Source organism: Electrophorus electricus, chromosome 4 (genome assembly GCF_013358815.1).
Source record: "Electrophorus electricus isolate fEleEle1 chromosome 4, fEleEle1.pri, whole genome shotgun sequence".
Taxonomy (NCBI): Eukaryota; Metazoa; Chordata; class Actinopteri; order Gymnotiformes; family Gymnotidae; genus Electrophorus; species Electrophorus electricus.
Window position 1 is genome coordinate 18,393,424 of NC_049538.1, and position 21,760 is coordinate 18,415,183.

At 43.1% G+C, this 21,760-nt stretch overlaps 1 protein-coding gene across 2 annotated transcripts; it reads right to left on the reverse strand.

The window, feature by feature from the left end:
• Positions 1-351: 351 nt before the first annotated feature.
• On the reverse strand, positions 352-21,330 carry abcc5 (ATP-binding cassette, sub-family C (CFTR/MRP), member 5). 2 transcript variants are annotated; one of them, XM_027032769.2, is made up of 29 exons: positions 21,245-21,330; positions 19,946-20,116; positions 16,444-16,592; positions 16,059-16,214; positions 15,791-15,935; positions 11,872-12,105; positions 10,888-11,061; positions 10,657-10,804; positions 10,396-10,544; positions 10,196-10,303; positions 9,710-10,063; positions 9,354-9,425; positions 9,100-9,224; positions 8,508-8,580; positions 8,188-8,391; positions 7,939-8,082; positions 7,693-7,789; positions 7,091-7,275; positions 6,201-6,347; positions 5,850-5,979; positions 5,227-5,509; positions 4,473-4,659; positions 3,474-3,563; positions 3,129-3,318; positions 2,766-2,925; positions 2,531-2,609; positions 2,283-2,396; positions 1,922-2,086; positions 352-1,630 (listed from the first exon to the last, which is right to left on the reverse strand). In XM_027032769.2, exons 2-29 carry the CDS (start codon positions 20,063-20,065, stop codon positions 1,529-1,531), a joined length of 4,284 nt encoding a protein of 1,427 aa, XP_026888570.2. In that variant the 5' UTR covers positions 20,066-20,116; positions 21,245-21,330; the 3' UTR covers positions 352-1,528. The 2 variants fall into 2 exon arrangements, with proteins under 2 accessions (XP_026888570.2, XP_035380848.1); XM_035524955.1 differs by lacking the exon at positions 21,245-21,330 and having other exon boundaries at positions 16,444-16,573; positions 19,946-20,032.
• Between the last annotated feature and the right edge of the window lie 430 nt (positions 21,331-21,760).

Genomic DNA, 21,760 nt, shown 5'->3' on the forward strand with positions numbered 1-21,760 from the left:
GTTTCTCCTCATTGATCTCCATAAGGACACGACATGAAGATTTGTGAAGTAGGGGAGGTGCTCTCCAACAACCTTCAGTGTGTAATGGGTATCTCAAGAATCCTCGTCAGCCCCCTCTTGTACAGCACAGCGCTGTTTGATTTTTCAGTGATCAATGGCCCTGAGGCTAGAAAGACCTGTTGCGAAAAGTTAGTTACTTCCTAGATGTAGTCAAAGATACAATGTGTGGGAAGAACAAATAATTATAGATCTCAGTCCACAATGAGTAACTCATACGTAGGCATAGCTCTGCTCTCATCTTTGGTTATAATTTATTCCACATCTTCTGCAATAAACACCCTGACACAGAAGGAATAAACCTAAAATAATTTTATTAACACAACAGAGGGTTTTTATTGTCCAATCCCCTTATCTTACTCTCTTCACAAAGGCAATTAAGAAATCATGCTAAGGCTAAGTAATGAAAACAACAGACATATTGCACGCTCTGCTGAGTTGGCAGGCATGAAATCTGATCTGCTTTCATCCAGACCACAGATGACCTTCACCACCTGATAACTGGAGGTTCATTCAGATGGTTTGCTATTCCCAGCTTCGCTGTGATAGACCCACTCCAAGGGGAGAAAATGTCTGCTATGACCAAAAAGAACTTGGCCCAATAAAGTACACAGATTGTGCTTAAAAAAAAAAAAAAAAAAAAAAAAAAAAAAAAATCTGAAAAAAGAAAATACCAGACCTCACATCAACAATAGGGGTTGGAGCTCTTCTGTCTGTGCATGAAAGTGCAAGGCCAAGCAAATAATGCCACATAATAAAAAAAAAGACACTTCAGACAATAACAAAACAAGGAAGAAAGATAGGTTGTACATGTACAAGGCCTCTTAGCTAAAATAAGACTGTCCTTGATATGTGAAGCAAGGATTCAGTGAATAAGCAGCACTGTGTCCATTTAAAAATCACAACTACTTAGTGCCATCAAAAACCTGCTGTGGGCAAAAATGACCTGTGCCAAGGTTCAGGGTTCAAGTCACAAGATATCAGAATTACATAGACACTCAAGACAATCAAGTTGATAAAAAACAACAACAACAACAACAACAACAACAAACACTAATTGTTATGATACAGTGGGGTCTACTTGAGACATTACACAAACAGGGCCAGTGCATAAGGACTCTGGATACACTGTTTCCCAGTGAAAATATATAATATATATGTATAGATATACTCTATGAAATATACCAGTTTGCATGAATGGAGCTACATGAAAACCAATGTCCTCTTATACAATGCAAAATATTATTACAGTATCAGTGTTTGGTGACCTGACCATTTCAGCTAACAATTAGTACATTTGAACAGGCATGTTCTAAGAACAGTCTCCATGGAGACACAATATTCCCCCTCCATAGACATAAGAGCCCTCAAAAGGGGGGTGACACTGAAGCACCAATGGCTGAAATATTCAGTAAAGGAATTTTATATTTTCCCTCTATACTAATGTGCACACAGTTAGCTTGGGCTTTTTTCAGCCTCTCACAGAAATCTTATTCTCCACCGCAGCCAGCATGGCACAAAACCGAGAGTTTTCATTGGCCAAAAGAATGGACGGCTCATCGAATTCCACCACCTGGTTCAAAAAAGGACAAAAATGCAGTGTTAATCAACCTTACAAAGCCTTCAATCTGAGTCATTCCAGGGACTTGACTGGTTTGGGAGAGTCTGGTAATCTATACTAACCAGACTAAACAAAAAAAAGTGTTGACCACAGGGTCAGCCTCACACATTGGTTACTGTCTACATAATATTTCCATATGTATGTGTTGAATATTGGGGTCTTTCTTACCACCCAAAATCTGGGATTTATGACAAAATGTTTGTTTTTTCCCAAGCCACAAGTTAGTGATGAGTTAGAGGTTACCTGGCCCTGGTTGAGCACCATGATGCGATCACAGTTGAGTACTGTGTGGAGTCTGTGTGCGATGGTTAATGTGGTGCAGTCTTGGAATGAATTCCGAATTGTCTCCTGAATGAGGGAATCTGTTTCTGTGTCCATAGCAGCAGTGGCCTCGTCCAGGATCAAGATCTGACAATCAGAGGGAAGAGGTTAAATGACTCTTGCAGAGAAACACACTGGGGTTCTGAGGAGAGACAAGGTTGTCACTGAAATGCTCACCATTTACCCAGACCCCTTCAGCTAATCTCTGGCAGCTTTGGAGGTGGATGTGCTTTAATTAGGTGCGTTATTTATTAAGCAGAGGGATGTGATGGATACAGCTCACCTTGCACCGTCTCAGCAGTGCTCTTGCCACACACAGCAGCTGCCTCTCACCAACTGAAAAATTCTCCCCATTTTCCACAACTTCTGATTCCAGCTTCAGGGGCAACTGAGACACCTGCAGATAGAAAGATGAAAGTAAGAGATGAGGTGTGAGAGAGAGAGAGAGAAACAGGCACAGACACACACAGATACTCAGAAAGACAGACAGTCTCATCATTGACTGTGAAGGGTTTTTGCCTGGTGACTTACACACTCCTTTATGTGAGTCCTCTCTAGGGCATCCCAGATCTGCTCCTCCGAGTACTGGTTGAATGGATCAAGGTTAGATCTGTTGGTGTGGGGGAGTCACAGCAATTACAGAAAATCCAATGGGGGGGGGGGGGGGGGAACTGATAAAAAGCCGCTTCACTTTGAAATGACAAGTAATCGAGTATTTAGAATACAAGCTGTAAAAGACTAATGTTGCGTAATAATAGACACCAACCTGACGGTGCCACTGAAAAGTACAGGTTCCTGCGGAATTATGGAGAGCTTGCTGCGTAAATCAGCAAGGCCGATGTCACAGATGTTGACACCATCGATCTTGATGGTGCCACCACACGGCTCCACCAGGCGGAAGAGAACCACTCCCAAGGAAGACTTCCCTGATGACACACCAGGCACATGAGCTCACATGATATACATGTTGCATAGACTTGGTGTCTGTGTTAAAGATCTGATGACTAAGGGAAAAAGGAAATACTTTTTTGGTGTCTTCTCTAATCTAAACAGTTAATTTGAAATAAAGTGAAATAAGATGATGTTCAATTGTGACAGAGAGCCAGGTAGAGAGGAGAGACCCACTGACCTGAGCCTGTTCGCCCCACAATCCCAATCTTCTCCTTGGGATGTATTGTGCAGGACAGTTTCTTCAGTACCAGGGGAAGGTTCTCCCTGTACCGCATCTCTACCCCTTCGAACACCACCTCACCCTCCTGTGGCCAGTCTGGAGGGGGGGCCTTGTTTTTGACCCTTGCAGGGGCCTCTAGTGACAGAGACTGAGGAAGAGGAAGGACAAGGTGGGACAAAAAGAACATCAGGTTCCAAACGCATGATCCTACAGATGGTGGAGTTAGTCAGTCGCCCAAGAATGAAATCCTGGACACAGTTTCAATATCAGACTATGACCATAGGAGTTCTCAGGAACTGGTACCTTGATATAGTAGTGGATTCTCTCGACTGACGTGAAGCGAGCCTCGGTCTCAGAAGCCAGGCGCACAGTGAACTGGAACAGTCCGGTCAGCTGCCAAAGATGAAGTCACAGAGCTAGTTTCTGCTTTCATATCAAATCCTTTACGACTGGCTGCATATGCAGTGGTAGTTTTTAAAATGTGTGCGTTTTACCCTTCCCACACCCAATCCAACCCTCTCTGGTACATTAAGTACTACATCAAGTGAATGCTGGACTACTGCACTTACTCTACAGATGTTCCTATAAGCTACCTGTTCATTTTGCAATGTTTCCACTGGCCTCTTTCATGAATGACCCATTTTGGAAAAAAAAAAAAAAAAAGTGTAGGTGATGGATATTTTATCTACATATATACCAAAATGTTTTGTACATATGAATGCTTATCCATCAGTATGTTTTGTAAACAAACTGAGTTTCCATGTGCATTTACAGTAAAAACACCTGCCCTTCAGTCAAACCCAGGTCACTCACAGAAGAGCCCAATTGACACTGACACACACAGGGTTCCGGGCTTTCGTGCAGTCAGGAAACTTAAGAGTACCATAGTGGTGGCTGTCGTGGATTATTTACAATTTTACAGTCGAATATAAGATGTAGACCAGCCTACTTGGTAAAGTTATAGAACAGGAGCCTCTAATAAAGTGATCAGTCAGTGGGAATCATATTGCAGAATAAAAAAAACCACAAAACAAATCCACAGTGTTTACAAAAGAGTCAAATAAAAAATAAAAACTATTGTTCTTATGTATGACTTAATTAAATGTCAAGGTGTTTGAGTTTCTATAGATAGATACGAAAATATTAGAATAATTGTGTTAAACTGAGCACTGTTATGTAACTGGCCAAACGCATGACTGCTTTAAAAAAAAAAAAGTTACTGACCCAGACAAATGGGCTTCAATACATGATGTGTGTCATAGAATTCTGAAGGGAAACCCTTTGTCCTTTCTCCGTCCTCACCTGCACAGCATAGGAAATGGCCAGGCCTGCGTAAGCAGGGGGGATTTTCCCATGCATGAGGACGATCATCAGTGCCGTGATGCTTATGAGAGCGACGCTGATCACATCCAGCCGCACGGCCAGCCAGCGCATCGCGCAGCTGAACAGATAAAAAGGGGCCTGGTTCTGATCTAGCAGCTCCTGGTACCTGGAGGAAGACCACAGGTGAGAAACGGGGTCAGACAAGGTGAGGAAACGGCATGGAAATGCAGAGCACTGCCATGGGGATTTGTGTCTTCATGCGTGTGCACGTGGACAGGCCGTGTCAGAGTGGTCACCAACCCTGCTGCTTGATATTTGCCACCCAGCAGAGTTATGTCCTAGCCATCATCTAGCTCTCCTGCCTCCAGAAATCCTTGATAATCTGCATGAGGTGTGCTAGCCTCTTGGTTAAGTCTTTCCCCCGCTCTCAAACTATTTTTAGCTCATAAATATCAGATGACTTAATTCAAATATACATTAAAATTAAATGTTTGGTCTTCCACGATTGCAGTACATGCTATAAATACAAAAAGCCTATGTGATGTAAAATGGTAATGCAAGAAAAGCATACTGATGAACCGCATATGCATTCATCTTCTAAAATGCTTAATCCAATTCAGCGTGGCGGGGGGTGGAGCCTATCCTAGCAGCACAGGGCACAAGGTGGGAACCAACACTGTATAGGGCACCTATTGCAGACCACACAACATGTGCGGGGGGGGTGGGGGCAAACCTGCGGAGGAACTCGTCCCCTTTCCCATAGGCATGTACGGTGCTCAGGCCCTGAATGCTGGAGGCGATGTGGGAGAGGAAGGGGGACTGTGTGATATTGTCCAGCCGCTTCAGCTCCCGTATGAAGACGCGGGACACGACATGGAGCAGGATGAAGAGGAGCACCAGCGGGCCCACTGCCACCAGGAACCACGGGAACACGCTGCCGATCACGCCCAGGCAGAAGAGCACCAGAATCATGTTCTGGATGAACATCTCTGCCTGGAACGGCAGGCGCGTGTCCACTGAGGCGGGCGAGGAGACGGGAGAGAGAGATGGCGACATGTCGGATGACGAAACAGGAAGTGCGAAATTAGAACACAGTGGCTGGCAGCTTTTCTTAAAACATTTTTAAAATCACCCTCTTCTTAACCGTTCACAGTTTTGTTCCGTCCCAGCACCCAACCCATTTTAGGCAGGTAATTACATAAACTGCCTTCCCTTTGTCTCAGTTCCTCAGTGGTTAGAGTACGATGTACAATACGTAGTACTGCTTATTCTGTAATATCAGGGCTTGGGATGACAAAAGGCTAAAAACTATAACTGTACATATCTAACGTGTTTATGGCCTGTGTCAGGATTTACCTTCATCCATATCCTTGGAGAAGCGGTTGAGGATCCGGGCTGTGGGTGTGGTGTCAAAGAACTTCATAGGGCTACGGAGAATCTTCCGGAAAAGTTCCTCATGGAGCCTAGAGGAGGCACGCAGAGTTCCCTGACAGAAAAACAAAGCCATCAATACAGGGCAACAATGAAGACAAGCCATAGAAATAAGCTTGAATATTATGTGGAGAATATATCACTTTAATTTAAAATAACTACAAATTCAGTGTTCCCTGAATTATGTCAGAACAGATTTTGTAAAATACTTTTTTGAGGTCATGTTATGAATTTGTAAACACATCTGTCTTCTTAGTCTAGATAACCAAATCTCACCTTGACAAAGATGATGCCCCTCAGGAGTTTGAGTAAAAGCATAATGACCATAGACATGGCGTAGACGGCAGTGTAGTACTGCATCAGAGGGTTATCCCGCATGCTGTCACTCACCACCGAGCTGTTCCCCACCACCACTGTGGTGTTCTGCACAACATGGAACAGGACATGATTGAGTTGCGCACACACACACACATACACAATACATCATGTACTATTTCAGTGTTTGTTTAAAAGTTAACTGCCACATGCTGTGGATGTAAAGGAAACTCCCTGGACATGTCTGGGCATAAGTCATCAATATGGAACTTTCCAGAATATATCCATATATTGTGCTAATACCAATGTATAAGTAGGATCTGTGGTATATTACATTGCAAAAGGTAATAAACTAGTTTCTTCACACTATACACTTTCAGTCCCTCTGCCTCCACCAACGAATCTCCTTGGATCTATGTGAATGTCTTTTTTTTTCCTTTCAATGGTCAATCTACGTGTAATTGCAACCATCTGGAATTCAACAAAGTTGCCATTATAACTTCATTATAGAACTGGCTGGCAGGAACAAATCACACAATAACGACATGCAAAAACTTTCCAAATAAAAGGCAACATGCAAACCTGCTCTAAAGGTCAACTTCACATGAAATATTTACACAGTTGTCTCTCCTTACACTAGCCAGCTCCCGAAACACACAAATACGTTTCTAAATAGCTATTTCAGGAGTTTCCCACAATTCAAATGGGCCACAAGACTAAATCTGTGTTGGGTGTCAATTCGGGACCAGGGCAGCTGAACGTCTTCTACCCTTAGAGAAATGGAAATAGCACATTCGTTTTCATCAAGCCCCCATAACCCTCTGCCCAGCCCCAGCAAAGCGAGCTCTTACCCCACTGCCCTGTTTGATCCAGTAGCTAAGCCACCAGTTACTGAAGGCGGTGCTGCCCACGTTGAGGATGAAGAGGGCCAAGATGAAGAGGAAGACAGGCAAGCCTCCTAAGGCATGGATGTAGATTCCGTACACGGCCCAGGGCACAGAACCCTTACCCTGCTCTTCCACCTGCATCAGCCGTCCTGCAGCAGAGGGACAGGGGAAGGGTGAGAAATTCCAGTTTTCCAGAATGTTGCAAGCTTAGAATTTCAATCATTAAAATAGGAAATGATTTTTGCATGCCATGCTTATAGGAAATCATAAATGACATTGTTTGCAAACAAGAAATTACTATATTTTGTGATATGAAATTAAATCGAATCAAAATCGATTTATATAGCGCATTTTACAACAGATGTAGCAATGATGTCAATGGTTTCAAAAAATTCCATTTGGCATGGTAATTTTTGCTTTATTCCAAACTCAGAAAGCAATCGGTCACCTGAAAAAAATTTATTGGCACGGCATGGTTTTACCAAATATGGAGAAAAAATAATCACAGACAATTGATCAGACATTGATATTTGACTAGAACACCATGTACAGCATTTCACACCCACCATCATCCTTGCTGGGAGGTTTATCCTTTTTCACAGATCCTGCCTTGGTATTTTCACTGGGCTTCTTAAGGGAACTCCCAGAGGTCTTATTTGGCACCTTTTAAGACATAAGGTAAACAACCAAGGAGTTTCGTTCCCTGAAAAGTATTTTTTTTTTAATGAAGTTAAAATATGAATCATCATGAATCAACATTCAATTACCATCGTGTGTTTAACGATAAAACCACGCACACCCATGTGTCTCACCTCAGCAAAAGGAGCTTCTCCCAGCTGCAGATTGTTGAACATGGCTGCGTAGTCACCATTCAGTTTCATGAGGTCCTCGTGAGTTCCCAGTTCTGCGATGCTCCCCTCTCTCATGAAGAGTACATCATCGCAGTCCACCAAGTACTTCACACACGGACAAGACCCCAGCGTAAACAGATAGATTTAGAAGACAATGTGGCTTCTTGTGCAGCATAAACACAACGGCGATTGTGCGTCATCTTCCCTTACTTGTAGCTGGTGAGTGACAAAAATGACAGTCTTTCCATGCAGCTGCTTCTTGATAGCGTTGTTAAAGATGTGGTTCCCCACGTGGGCGTCAAGGGCACTCAGGGGGTCGTCTAGGACGTAAATGTCCCTGTCGCTATACAGAGCGCGGGCCAGACTTATCCGCTGGCGCTGACCCCCGCTTAGGTTAGCGCCTCGCTCACCTATCTAGAGGTTAAATGGGGGTGGTAGGGTGACATGGTAGAAGACAGTCCTTATTGAAAATAAAAGAATTCTCTAAACTATTATTAATACACAGCAGGTAATGTATGCTGATAGATTACCTCAGTCAAGTCTGCATTAGGAAGTATAGCCAAGTCTGGTCTCAAACAACAGGCACTCAAAACTGCTTGGTACCTAAAAGAACCCCAAAAACAGTTTGTAGTATGACAGCGATGCTGAATTTTTTTTTTTTTGCTACAGCAGAACTATAAAGGATTTCAAAGTCTCTGGGCCTTCTTTAGAATTCCCAATGAATTCTGTGTTTATTCCCAATTGTTTATTCTCAATGTATGAGAGTGTTGTTTTTTTTTTGGAAAATAAATACATTTTAATGTCAAACCATTGATATCAAATATATTTAGGACAAACTTCAGCTATATGAATTAAATATTTTAAATATGTCTTCTCATGTCTAAACTATCAAAAATTCATGTAATTTACTATTAGCAACTCAAATAAAATGTCACTTAGTTTTACAGTGACATTAGTGACATAGCCTTGATTTAAAAGCTATTTGACTGACCAATGGTTTGAGAGAGCTCCTTTGCTCAGTATATGTTCCTTGAAGGAAAGCCTCGTCTCAGCTTTGTCTAAAAACACCATCATGCAATGGTGTCAAACACTAGACTTTCCTCCTCCGATACTATATCTTACCTGTCTTCCTCGTATTCCTTGCCGAAAAGGATGTTGTCTCGTAGAGTGGCGTTAAGGATCCATGCCTGCTGGGCCACATATGCAAAATCTCCACTTACAGCCACCGTTCCTTCCAGAAGAGTCATCTGAGAGACAGACAGAACATGGTCAGAACAACAGTGCCTTGCTCATCTCTTCACCATCAATGATAAATGCAGCCATTTATGTTATTACATTTGGGATAGATGAAAACATATGACTTGACACTGGCTTACCTGGCCAAGGATGGCAGAGATGAGGGATGTCTTTCCGCTACCTACACTACCACAGATACCAACTAGCTTACCCTGTAGGAGACACAGAGTGTCTGTTTGTAGCCGTTTAAAAATACATGTATATTTCAAAAGGAGCCTCAGTATATCTTGCATTTAACACAATACATTCAACACACAAGACTATGCTATGGAGACAGCAGTTGGAATCCCGTTCATATAGTTTTACGTTTTTAAAAGCAGCAGATAAAAAAAAAATAAAAAAATGGATCTATCAAAAAGTACTCGAAAGCAAATTTCCTTTCCCAGCGAGTCTTTGTCTGGTCATTGCGATTTGACCTTTCCTCTGTGATCTGTACCTGCTGTATGGTGAGGTCGACGCAGTGCAAGGTCCTCTGTAGCCGCTGGCTAACGGTGGGCACGTGAAGGGTGTGCTCTTCTACTCTCGAGCCCGTGTCCCCAGTAACGTTTGTCAGCATCTGCTCGCGTCGCTCCTCCTCAGACATGGCGCAGTGCCCGGCCTCCCCGTGCTGGTGCTGTTTGGTGCGGGAGGCTCTCTGACTCAGCCCCACATACGGTGTGCCGCGGGGCGTGGGCTGGGCGCTGTGGCCGGCAGACTCCCAGGCCAGGCTGGCCCCGCTCAGCTCCACGGCCATACTGGGGCTCTGCGGGCACTCGCGGACCGAACTGACCTCAGCCATCAGCAGCACGCTCTGATGGACAGGACAGAGAGACAGAGACAGACAGGGACAGAGATGTTGGCAGGCTACATGACGGGGACAGTCTCGCACTACGGCCTTCGAGTGCGTTTCGGACTATGGTTGAAAGAGAAGCATGGAGCTCACCCTGAACCTCTCCATGGCTATAGATGCTTCGGAAAGAGACTTAACAGAGAAAGGGGTGACCTTCAGGGCAAAGGTCATGGCATTGAAGACAGTCACGACAGTAAATGCCTGGGGGATAGCAAACGTCCAGCATTAATGCACAGCAACATTCAGCTCAGTCCATGACTCTAGAATGACTTACTCTAGGTAACAGTGCGCACCTGAGCAGCAGTGAGGTCATAACCTAGCAACATATGAGTGGAAAAAGTTGCCACACTAGCAATCACCACGACGATAGGAGCCACACCGACAGTTATGCTCTGGAAATATCCAGTGCGCTCCAGGATCTGGCGCTCCTCATCTCTTATTCCTGTCAGATTACATTTAACAATTTATACAGTGCACAAGTAGGCCAATCACAAATCCAAAAATGCACGAACACATACAAGTACACACAAACAAACAGTGCAGTTGGCCCTTACTTCGCACGGTTTGTGAGAAAGCCTTGACCCAAGCATACATCTTAATGAACTTGATGTAATTAAGGATTTCGTTCATCTTTTGAACGCGCTGGTCAGTGATGGCCACTCCTTTCCTCCTGAAGTAAGCTGTCAGTCTGGAGCTAAACATCTGCAGGCAAGGAAGAAACAGCAAAGTCACGCTGCCAAACTCTATTAGCCAGGTGGAAATGGATCACAGGCAGACCTACTTACCATAGCAGGGTAGAAGAGAATGAAGACAGCAGAGCCCAGCAGAGATGTGGGCCCCAGCACAGAAAGGTTGTAGGCCATTCCCAAAATGGCCACCAGGGGGCCTCCTGCCAGCAGACTGCCCACTGCTGCAGCCTCAAACATGCGTTGTCCATCATTTGAACACATGTTGATCAACTGGACATGACAGTGGATGAAGTCATTTTCTCAAAACATCAATATGGAACTTTCCAGAATATATCCATATATTGTGCCAATACCAATCATCTGCAACCATCTGGAATTCAACAAAGTTGCCATTATAACTTCACTATAGAAGTGGCTGGCAGGAACCTGAATGCGTCTGCCCTAGCACAATCAGTGAGCCACGACTAGAGCTTATTCCTCTGCAAAGAAAACAGCTGAGATCTTAGCTCAGTATTTGGGAAGTATGTGGCAATCAAATAAAAATCAAAGAAACCTTCTCAAGAAAACAGTAACCGCAGATTTAGTCAAGGCTCATCTGCATTTGGCAACCAGCGAGCGATCCGACCTTTCTTTGGACAGTGTTTCCTCACCAAATGTCTGATGCTTGGTGGTGCAGTCCAGTTCTGCAGAGGTGCTTGGATTTCACTTCAGCATTGAGTTTCATTGACCTTAAATTGGCCCTGTCTAGCACTGACAAAAGTGTCCAAAACAGTTGGCAGGCCACACTGAATCCTCGCCTTGTTTTCAACTCCACCAGCACTCTAATTAGCCGATTTTCCCCTCTGTCAAACAGCTGAGATGTTAACAGGTGTGTCTCAGAGAGGTGAAGTAAAATCCTTCCAAAAACACAGCAGTACTGAACATTATTTACTGCACTCAGAAGCTGGTAAGCAAATTTCATTTTCATAAACAATATTTTTCACCCCAAAAAAGCATGTGTTCATGCTGATGGCACAACACGCCCAGGTGATGCGGTCGCGCACGACCCAAGGCTGGCCTTCCCACTGCCCGCTGCCTCACCTCTCCGATGGACTTGTCTCGTAGGCCGCGTAGGCGAAGGATCTTGTGGAAGACCATAGTGAGGATGGCTCCACGCAGGCGCGTGCCCGTCCGGTAGTTGAGTGCCCAGGTGAGGGCCAGGGACCAGGAGCGCACCAGCTCGGTGGCCAGCAGTCCCAGGACCAGCAGCAGGCCGTAGGGCAGGTCCGGCTCGCTCCTCTGCGTGTATTCCAGCAGCCGGCGCACCACAAACGCCTGCGGAAAGGGAGGACGAGCAAGGGGGCGACAGGAGACAGCACGCGTGACTGAGGGCACAATCGCGCACCGCCACATCCCTGCCTGCGCCACACGGTGACTACCCTACCACCCTCCACAGGCCTACCCACCCTCCTCCTCCTCTGTACTAGCTAGCATATCCGTGAGGGGGGAGGGCGCAGGAATGCAAATCACAGTGCACTAGATGCATGGCTTTGCACGATTCTGAAATGTGAGTGTTCTAATCATTAAGAAGAGTGAGGGAATAGCAAGTTCTACTAAAAAAAGAAAATGGCAGCCATTTTGAGATTGTGTTCTAATCGTTTACCTTAGACGGCCCTTTTCTCTACCCTTTAAAAAGAACAAGAGAGACAATGAAATAGCGCCTTTTTTTGAATACGAGAGACATTGCACTCTGAACAACATGTATCAGACATCCCTTTTTTGCTGATTCAAAGACATTTTACCTACAGTCACATCAGGGTGGGATACAGGATGGAGACGCACTTTTGTTTTAATACCTGAAAATTGATATCAGTTAAATCAGTGATTAGGAGCAAAGAGCACAGAAGCATAGGAGAGAAAAGAGAAAGAAAAACTCAAACACACACACACGCACGCATGCATGCACACACACACACAGTTTGAAAAAACCATGCATATAAAACAGTCAAGAAATCTTTTCACACAAACTGGGAACATCCGCTACCATTCGCATATGGTTCAACACAGCAGCAACATTTTATTTAAAAAAAATGTGGATATTCAAAGTTGATCAAATGTCCAGCCACTGCACATTCATGTAAAAGAATAAGAAAACAAATATACAGGATATAGAGGGAAACATTTCATGTTTACAGGCTGAGTTCAGGTGAAAGGTCATCCCGTCATCCAACTCAGGTCACATCTTATACTTTTCACATTAAGAGTCCTTTGAGGGTTGACACCTTTTACACTTTTTGCAATTTATTTTTCACATGTCTTTTAATTCTGTTTGGTTGGACAACAACAACAACAACAACAAAAATAAATAAATAAAACGAAACACTGTGCTGTTTAGAGCAGAAAACAAAAGTTTAAAAGGACCACTGTGATCACTCATGTAGCGACTGAAAGGTGTCCATTAACTTGGTTAAAAAAATCCAGTGACGGGCAGAGAAAAAGGAATGGGTTTCAAAAATGCCTGCATACCTGTGCATCTCTCCAATGTCAGAGTTTATCAGTCCAAGCAAGGCGTACACACGAGAACACCACAAGTCCGGTTTCCTTGGGGATCTGGGTGTCACTTTAAACTTGACAAAGCCCTGCAGGTGGTGGCTCAATGGTCCATTGGCACATGGATCAATGGCTTAGAGTCGGACATGCTGTCCACTGCTGTTCCGCATTAGAAAGTTTGAAGAGCAATCGTTTCCCCAACCTTTGGCATTTGTTTTGCTGGATCAAATCAACATACATTTTGCATCACAGTGCAGTGAGGGCATAAAACAGAATTGAGAGACAGACAGACAGGGAGAGAGAGAGAGAGAGAGAGAGAGAGAGAGGGGAAGGGGGGTGTAAAAGAGCATTAACTCTTGATCCAGCCCTGCATAAGAAACGTGCCCTTACCTCCCTGGCGTCATCATGGGCTCTGTCTGCCAGTGCTCTCCGCGCAGGCAAAATGGACACCCTGTGGAGTCTAAACAATAGCCTCTGTCACACGTCTCTCACGTGGGGCCGCAGCAACATCCGCCCTGAACAAACGTTCAAGCCCATTCCCACCCAAACACCCATCTCCATAAGATAATGACCCTCCTTCCCACCCGCACCCCCAAAATACAAGACCCTGACTCCAAACGAAAGGGGAGAGACGGGCTGTTCTCCGTGGAGCGTCTCCGAGGGGGAACCGTTCTAAACGTGGGCGAGCAGACTGACCCCGCCTACACAGAGGTGACTATGGCCAAACTTTGGTTATGACGTGGCCACTTAGAAATAAACGGCCCGGGTTCATAGCCCGATGTCCTCCAGAGGGTGAGAGACACAGAGACTTGCTGCGTCACCCATGGAGAGGCAGTGACAGAAGCTTTCTTTGCCAAAATGGTTAGCCTATCCGCGCCTTTGCACACAGCAGTGCTCGGGCATCCAGTCCTCACTTCAGAGAGCAGGCAATAGTAGTTGATGACGCAGCAGCTTCTGAGCGCTGATTTCAAGTAGTGGTTGGGTTTTTTTGTTGTTTTTGGGGGTTTTTTTGTTTTTTTTTTTTTAAAAAGGACTGGGAAGAAAAACAGTGGCTTTTCTCACTGGATAAAAAGGTCATCTATACTTTCTGGTTAGCCATATTTAAAAAGAGAATTGAATTGTTTTACTTCTGGGGGCTTCATAACACTTACCTTCTGGTTTAGAAACAGCTCAGTTCATTTAAGGTTTAGTTTAGAAAGAACCTAATCGATGAAACATGCCAACCTCACATATAAAAATAGAACAGAAATAGAAATTCTAAATATATGTTCTAAATATTACATGCCCGCTTCCTGTGGAGGATTAATTTGCTGCCAAATTCTAATATTTAGCGTTATTGCTTTATTTAGAGATTTGTTGGTAAAGTCAGTATACTGATGTGTCTCACCAACACCAAACAGCATCAGTATGAACGATGTCTGTACTAACAAAAAAAAAAAAAAAAAAATTCACTTATAAAACTCTGCTGACATAACAGAAAAACAGAAATAAGCATTTTCAAAACACACACACACGTGTAATATAAATATATATATATATATATATAAAACCTAAAATATGCAGACCTAAAACATCTGATATACTCACCAGTGCACTAGAAAGTGCTATGAAGAACCCAGAAGTGAAATTTAAAAAAGGAATTTTCCTTGAAGTGAATAACTAAACCCTCTGTAATGACATGAAACACATCTAGAGGGTAAGGGTAAAGGAAAATCTTTTGAGGATAATATAATTTTAAAAAAATTATGCAAATGCTTGCAACCAACAGTTGCGTGAAACTCATCATGGGCCACTATATTGATTTGATCAAAAAGTAGTGCTTTTATTTTACAGCCACTTGAACAGACACTGGTATTTGTTGGTATTGGTATTTAGAATATAGTATTTCCGCTATTTTATGGCTATAGAATCCAGACATATGGGAAACAGACAATTGATGACCTTGAACAAATGCATCTTTGGTGGTACTAGGAAAATTCAGAACCCTTCATAATAGAAAATGTTTGCTTTGGCACTTTTTGAATCAAATATGGAAAGAAACAGAACACAGTAAATAAAATAAAGACCCCAAAGATGGCTAGTCGACTAAACGGTCAGGTTCAAAAGAACTAAAGCTTAGCCTATATAATACAGAGACTCACAGGTTGAACTCTCCCCTTGGGATTTCACATTTAAGGCACTAAATAAATGGCACTATTAAAATGGAACATATGACAGTAGATAATCATATTTAGGTTGGCAGCCACATTCGAACACAAACACTGTTACACAGGTAAATCTCATAAGAAAAAATTGCTTAGGCATGTCTTACTGATTTCGTCTGTGATGCCCATGAAAAAAACTCACCTTTACATTTGAACTGAGGGGGCAGGCTTGCCCACAGTGCTAGTAATGTATAGAAAGAGAGAGTGAGAGGAAGAGAAGAGAGGGAAAAAATAGGAGAGTCAGAGGCTGAGATGGCGTTACTTACTGGGCCGCTGAAGCCGGCAAGCTGGGTGACCATGAGGCACAGGATGGAGAGCAGCAGGCGGGTTCGGCAGAAGAGCCAGACGATGTGGTGAAGGGAGGCCTGTTCCCCTCGTGCCTTCAACTCCCTCTCCCAAAGCCCTGTAAGCCTGTACACACACACACACACACACACACACACACACACGCCGTGTAAACATTCGCCCATTCCACCATTCTCCATCCGTCTATGCTCGGCTTTCTCCTGAAGGTCCACTAGGGGCATCACTGACCGTCTGCAGTTAGTCTCGCAGCTCTCCCACCGAGACACGGCCCAGGTGTCCTCCAGGAAGAGCTGGCCCTTCCTGTGGGCGAGCGTGGCCAGCGGAGTGAGCCAGCTGAAGGTCATGAAGGAGAAGAGGCCAGCATTGTCCACTGGGTGCTGGTGCCTGCAAAACACACACGAGGCAGCTGGAGTTAGGGAAGAGGCAGAGGCGTGCACTCAGAAACCATGCAGCGGACAAGGCGATGACTCCTGCCTAGTACATTTGGTGGAACAGCATGGCAAAAATCAAGAAACGCTTAAAACCGCAAATGAACGGGACTTTCTGGAAGCGTGTACACTGCGCTTTGAGTGGTGGTGGATATTTTGGAAAATAAATGCTGCAAAAAACATACTTGCTGGTGGAACGGAAGGGCTTAAGGACACCCACGCTGTGGTGATACTTGCTTCGGCCAGAGTCTTCCTCCATCTCTTTGCTGTGAGAAACATCACCTCCCTCCAGCAGGAAGCCGCCTTCGGCCCTGCCTGCAGTTTCCAAAGCATCCTGTCAGACAGAGAATCTTAAGCTTAAGACATGCACTGTCAGATAGAGAAACACTGTCATTAGCTTGGCACTTTTGCTTCTGCTTTGCACAAAGCCTGGTTAACGCTTTTTTGTACAGGATAGATGTTAAGAGCTAAATTGAAAATGGGAAATGAAAACAAGTATTTTCCAGTCTGCAAGTAAGCAAGAAAAAGCTTATTAAGAAAGAACTGAACTTTGTGCATTCACATGACAGTCACTCCTAAAAGATAAAATTTTGAATATCTCTTCATTTTATTAAACAGCAGTTACTCACCTGGAATGTTCTTCAGAGACTTGATATTTTATATGTATATATACACATACATACATACATACATACCATACACACATACATACACACACACGCCTACGCACACACACACGCACAAATACATACACACATACATACACACACATATGTAAACAAATTTATTTTACATACATCAAGGAGATTCTAGAAAGTGACTGCAGTGTACTGTAGTAAAAGATGCCAAGGTAAACAAAAAAGTGAAGTACACAAAAGGTTTCCAGAGAAACAAAGTTTCAGACTTTGTAACTTGCTTGCACAAATGATGAAGGACCTCCGTCTTGGTTCTGTGGCCAATATAGTATGTCTTTATAGTATGTCAGTGGTTAAGGTACTTGATTTGTAATAGGAAGGTTGCTGGTTCAAGCCCCAGCACAGCCAAGTTGACACTGTTGGGCCCCCTGCGCAAGTCCCTTAACTCTCAAGTTGTACTCAGTCATAATTGTAAGTTGATTTGGATAAAAGCATCAGCTAAACTGCTGTAAATCTAAAGTCAAGTTGTAGGTAATTGTAATTAAACAAAATTAAGTCCAGCATATGCCATCAGTGAGGGTGCTCCAGACTCCAGCAAGGTTGCAAGAACCAAACAGCCCTCAGCATTATAGTGGCAATTGTGTATCTTGAGAAACCACTGCTCTTCCGTCATCTCCAACATGCTTTGTTTACATTTCACCAGAGCCAGTATTTGTAGTTGACATCTGCTCATTGGTGGCTTGGAGATCTGCTTTGCAGAACAGACCACACACTACAATATTGGCAGTGCCAGAATTCAAAAGTCATCCATCCATGTTCACTAATCAGCCGGTTATCACAGTGTGAACCTGACAAGTTGTGTATTGTGTAGTACATTTTGTTTCCAGAGAAACAGGACTTTTCATTCAGACAGAGGTCAATCAATTGTGCAAACAATAGATATATAATCTTATAATGATAATGACAAACATGAGCCTCACGACAGGAAAAACGCCGCTAAAGTTAAATGCAAGTGTAAAGTTTGTGCTCTCCTTTTGTCATCTGAGACAACAATGTCTCATGCAGGCTGTTGCCATTGGCAACGAGCACGTTGGAGCATGCTGCTGATATGTCTAAGTCCTCAGACCAGCAGGTAAAGTTTGTGTGAGAGTGTGAGAGAGAGAGAGAGAGAGAGAGGGAGGAAAGAATGGCGCTGAAGCTCTCAAACATTTTAAAGCCCGGGGAGGCAGAAGAAAAACCAGTGGGATTAGCCCACTAAAGGGAGCACTGTGTTCTTTAAAGTCCCTCACAGTGAGATTAAATGTAGCCCCCCGCCCCTCTTTTCACACAATGCTAGCAACAATGTCTTGCTGCAAAGTGAAGACAGCCCAGGCTTAAATCAACAAGCTTCTCCAAAATATAAGCATAATATAAATATAAAATGTTACATAATTAATGGAACAGATGGCTTGGCTAGCCTCAATTACTGAAATCTTTGAAAATGCAGACATACATGGGTCATAGTAGAGTACTAACCTGAGCTGCACATTTAATGCCAAATGAATTAAACACAAGCTTGAATTAATAAAAATACCTATTTACTTATAGAAAGACACTGAGGCAAATTCTTAGGGCCTCACTGTATAGCAGACAATGCATTAACGGTGCAGGTCTGTTGGCAGGTGAACTGCCATGTTAAGGTCATCTCTACACATAGCCTCATGACGCAAGAGTCCCTCGCTATTTTGGAGATGCATAAAGTCACAGCTTTACTGCCTTGAGCAGAAGGACTTGCAAGGAGAGAGACAGTGAAAATCACATGAATCCTACCATATTTTAGAACCTACTACTATTGAATGGCAATTTTAATATTACACCCTCTCCCCCAAACATATAAAGGATACATCAAAATGCATATATTTTTGCTCAAATATCTGTATGATTATCTGAAATATGTTGTACGGCTCTGATATATACCCTATGTGACTGTCAGGGGCTAAGTGATTATAAAACTAAATCTGGAAAACAGACTGTGACGTAACGGAAGAAGGATCAATAAACTCCGGGCAACCATCCTTAACCATGATATAGATCCCATAAAAATGTCTGATGTGAGAGGCAGAAAGGCAGATGAAAAGAGATCAAACACATTTGGAATTGGGAAGGGGGAAGCAAAGCATGTTAACTGTGACAACTACCTTTGCACAGCATGAACGTAAAGATGCCTTAAAGCAAAAGAAAAGGTGTTAAAGGCAAAAGAGATGCCATTTTATTTATCCGTCGGAGATGATGGCGCTCTGCACGTTACATGCTGTGGACCATTTTGCAATGCTGCATGGCACGTGCATGGGAGCCATTCCCCATCCCTCTCGCTATCCTCGTTCCTCCAGCTCACATGTTTCTCAGTCACGTTGCACAAAAGCAAAGCTTTGCGCAGGCACCGAGTGGATTGGTGGAGAGTGCAGCCTATTGGTTGCCAAGGCTGCTATAAGCATCACTGGAATTCAGAGGTGCAATTGGCTGTCACTGCCAGAAAGGGCAGGGTCTGATTATGTAAACAATTCGAGCATATGAGTGCTGAAGGAAGCACACAGCCAATCAGAGACCCTGACAGTTCAGACTGGGCAGACCCGGTGGAATACAGAGGGGTAGGTACAGGGAGAAAAAGGAGAGAGGGAGAGCAATGGAATTGACAGCGAAAGACAAAGAGAAATTCAGGGCAACAGAAGACCCTCTCCCATCATGCTGACAAAACGCTGACGTTAAGAGGAAAAGGGACAAAAGGAGAAAGTGGGCAAAACGAACACAACGCATTCAACATCATGCTCCAACACAAAACAACTGCTGCCCTGTGCTACTAGTTCTTTAGGTCACCCTTCAGTGTGTGACTGTTTCAGCGTTATCCCAGAAGCCTACAACTGACACTTGAGTTTCAGAGCTTAGCCCATATCTTACAAACAGCATCAAGCCCAGACAGGATTCACTGGGGGATTGTGTGTGTGTGTGATGTAGATTGTTTAAAACAACAACAACAAAAAAAAAAACTAACAATAGAATTCATCTTTCAACTAACCTGGACACTGGACAGCTGATAGTGGCTTACTTCACTTCCAGGTAAGGCGTCTCTGGAAGGGACAGCCCTGTAGGAAGGGGCAGCTGCCAAACATTCCTTTCCAGAATCATGTTCTTTCATTTTCTTTTTCCAACATAAGAGCCCCTGAATTGCCTCCACTCTCAGTTTTATCTGTTAATGTCGTGAAAACCAAAAAGCCAAATTACATTAAAGATTATTACTGTATTGTCAACATCTATATTATCTATTATTATTTCAAAAGACAACTTGGAAATTTTCAGATGTGGTGAGCATACAGAAACAAAGTGTATATTAAAAATATGAAAAAAGTGCATTAATAACATTTAAATGTGGCAGTTTATGCATACTTAAAAATAAAACACTGAGAAACTTTGTGATTAACAATAAATAATAGCTTCCTTGGGTCTATCTAGTTATAAAAAAAAGTTGTTACTTTAAAAGCAATTTTGATATAGGAAGACCTTGATTTTTCTGTAAGTAACAATTTCCAGTATTACGTTCCCTTAACAATTTCGCCAAAAACGTTCTGTTCTCCGCTACATTATCGCATTTGATGACATCTGATGGAGATTACACGCAAGGGTACAAGCAGTTCCGGAAGTCTAAAGGCCTACAAAGCATGGCAGAAAAAAATTAATTGATAAGTCAGCTCCACTAACAGGTTTATCTAGCACTTCAGTACCCTCTACCAGGCGCAGCCGGTTCGGTACGCTCTGGCCGATATCATTGTGTATTGCTTGTTATATAATTCTGTGATGCTTCCAATTTAGTAACACAAAATCAGGAAATCAGCCCATTAGCTTCTTGGATACACAAAAGGATTCTTTGTTGTACCTTAGTAAAATAAGCCATTTGGCTTTACTCTGTGATTTCCTTTTTCTCGGCTTTCGGACATTTTGGCGACAGGTTGACTGACTATATATTCGACATTCATCATTTTAATTTGACAGTAAATGGATTTGCTTTTAAAGAGTCAGTGTCGTACCAAATATACGAAGAGAACGCTGTAATGTACATAACTGAATTAGTCTACTGGCCTACAGCTGTTATTCTCAATGATGCCAAGTTATATTTTTATTTTTAATTCAGGCAAATATCTACTCAACGAACTGTCATTTGAGGATTAAATCTAAAAAGAATGAATGTTTAATGAACAATCTCTCACAATGCGGAAAAATACAACTTGCAAACAAATCACTAATATAAAAATCGTATTCTACTATACCATCTACAGCAATTTTCTAAGAAGAATACAGTTCAGTGTCGTTAATTAATTACCTATGTGCTCCTCTTGGTGGTCTGGAGATCACGAACAGTGAATGAAGCCTAACAACTTCGTTATAAACCTTCTGTTTGCGCAAGGCACAAAGAAGCTGTCATGGGAAATGTAGTTTGTTTAGATTTTGCTCCGTGCTCTTCTCTTGTGCTGGTGAGCTATAACACTACAATACCCACTGACCATAAGAGCTTTGTGCTTAAAGGGTGGGCATGAGCAGCAGATGGGCGGAGTATGCTTATTAAAAAATCTTTCAGTCCTTTTCGGTTTGCTTGGCGCTCCGAAATGCTTAATCCCGCATCCTGTCGATTATAGGTTTTACTTTTTGTGTATTATTCTGTTTCACCATTTCAAACATAACGAAAGAGAACGGTATATAGTCTTACTTTTAAGTCTTTCCCATTCGTTTTTGGAACTCTCATGAAGTCTACTTTTTTTCCCTGCTCGAAGCACACCTTTCTCGTTCATTAACACGTTTTTCATGTCCTTATAAAGGCTATCAGAACGGGGGAAAAAAC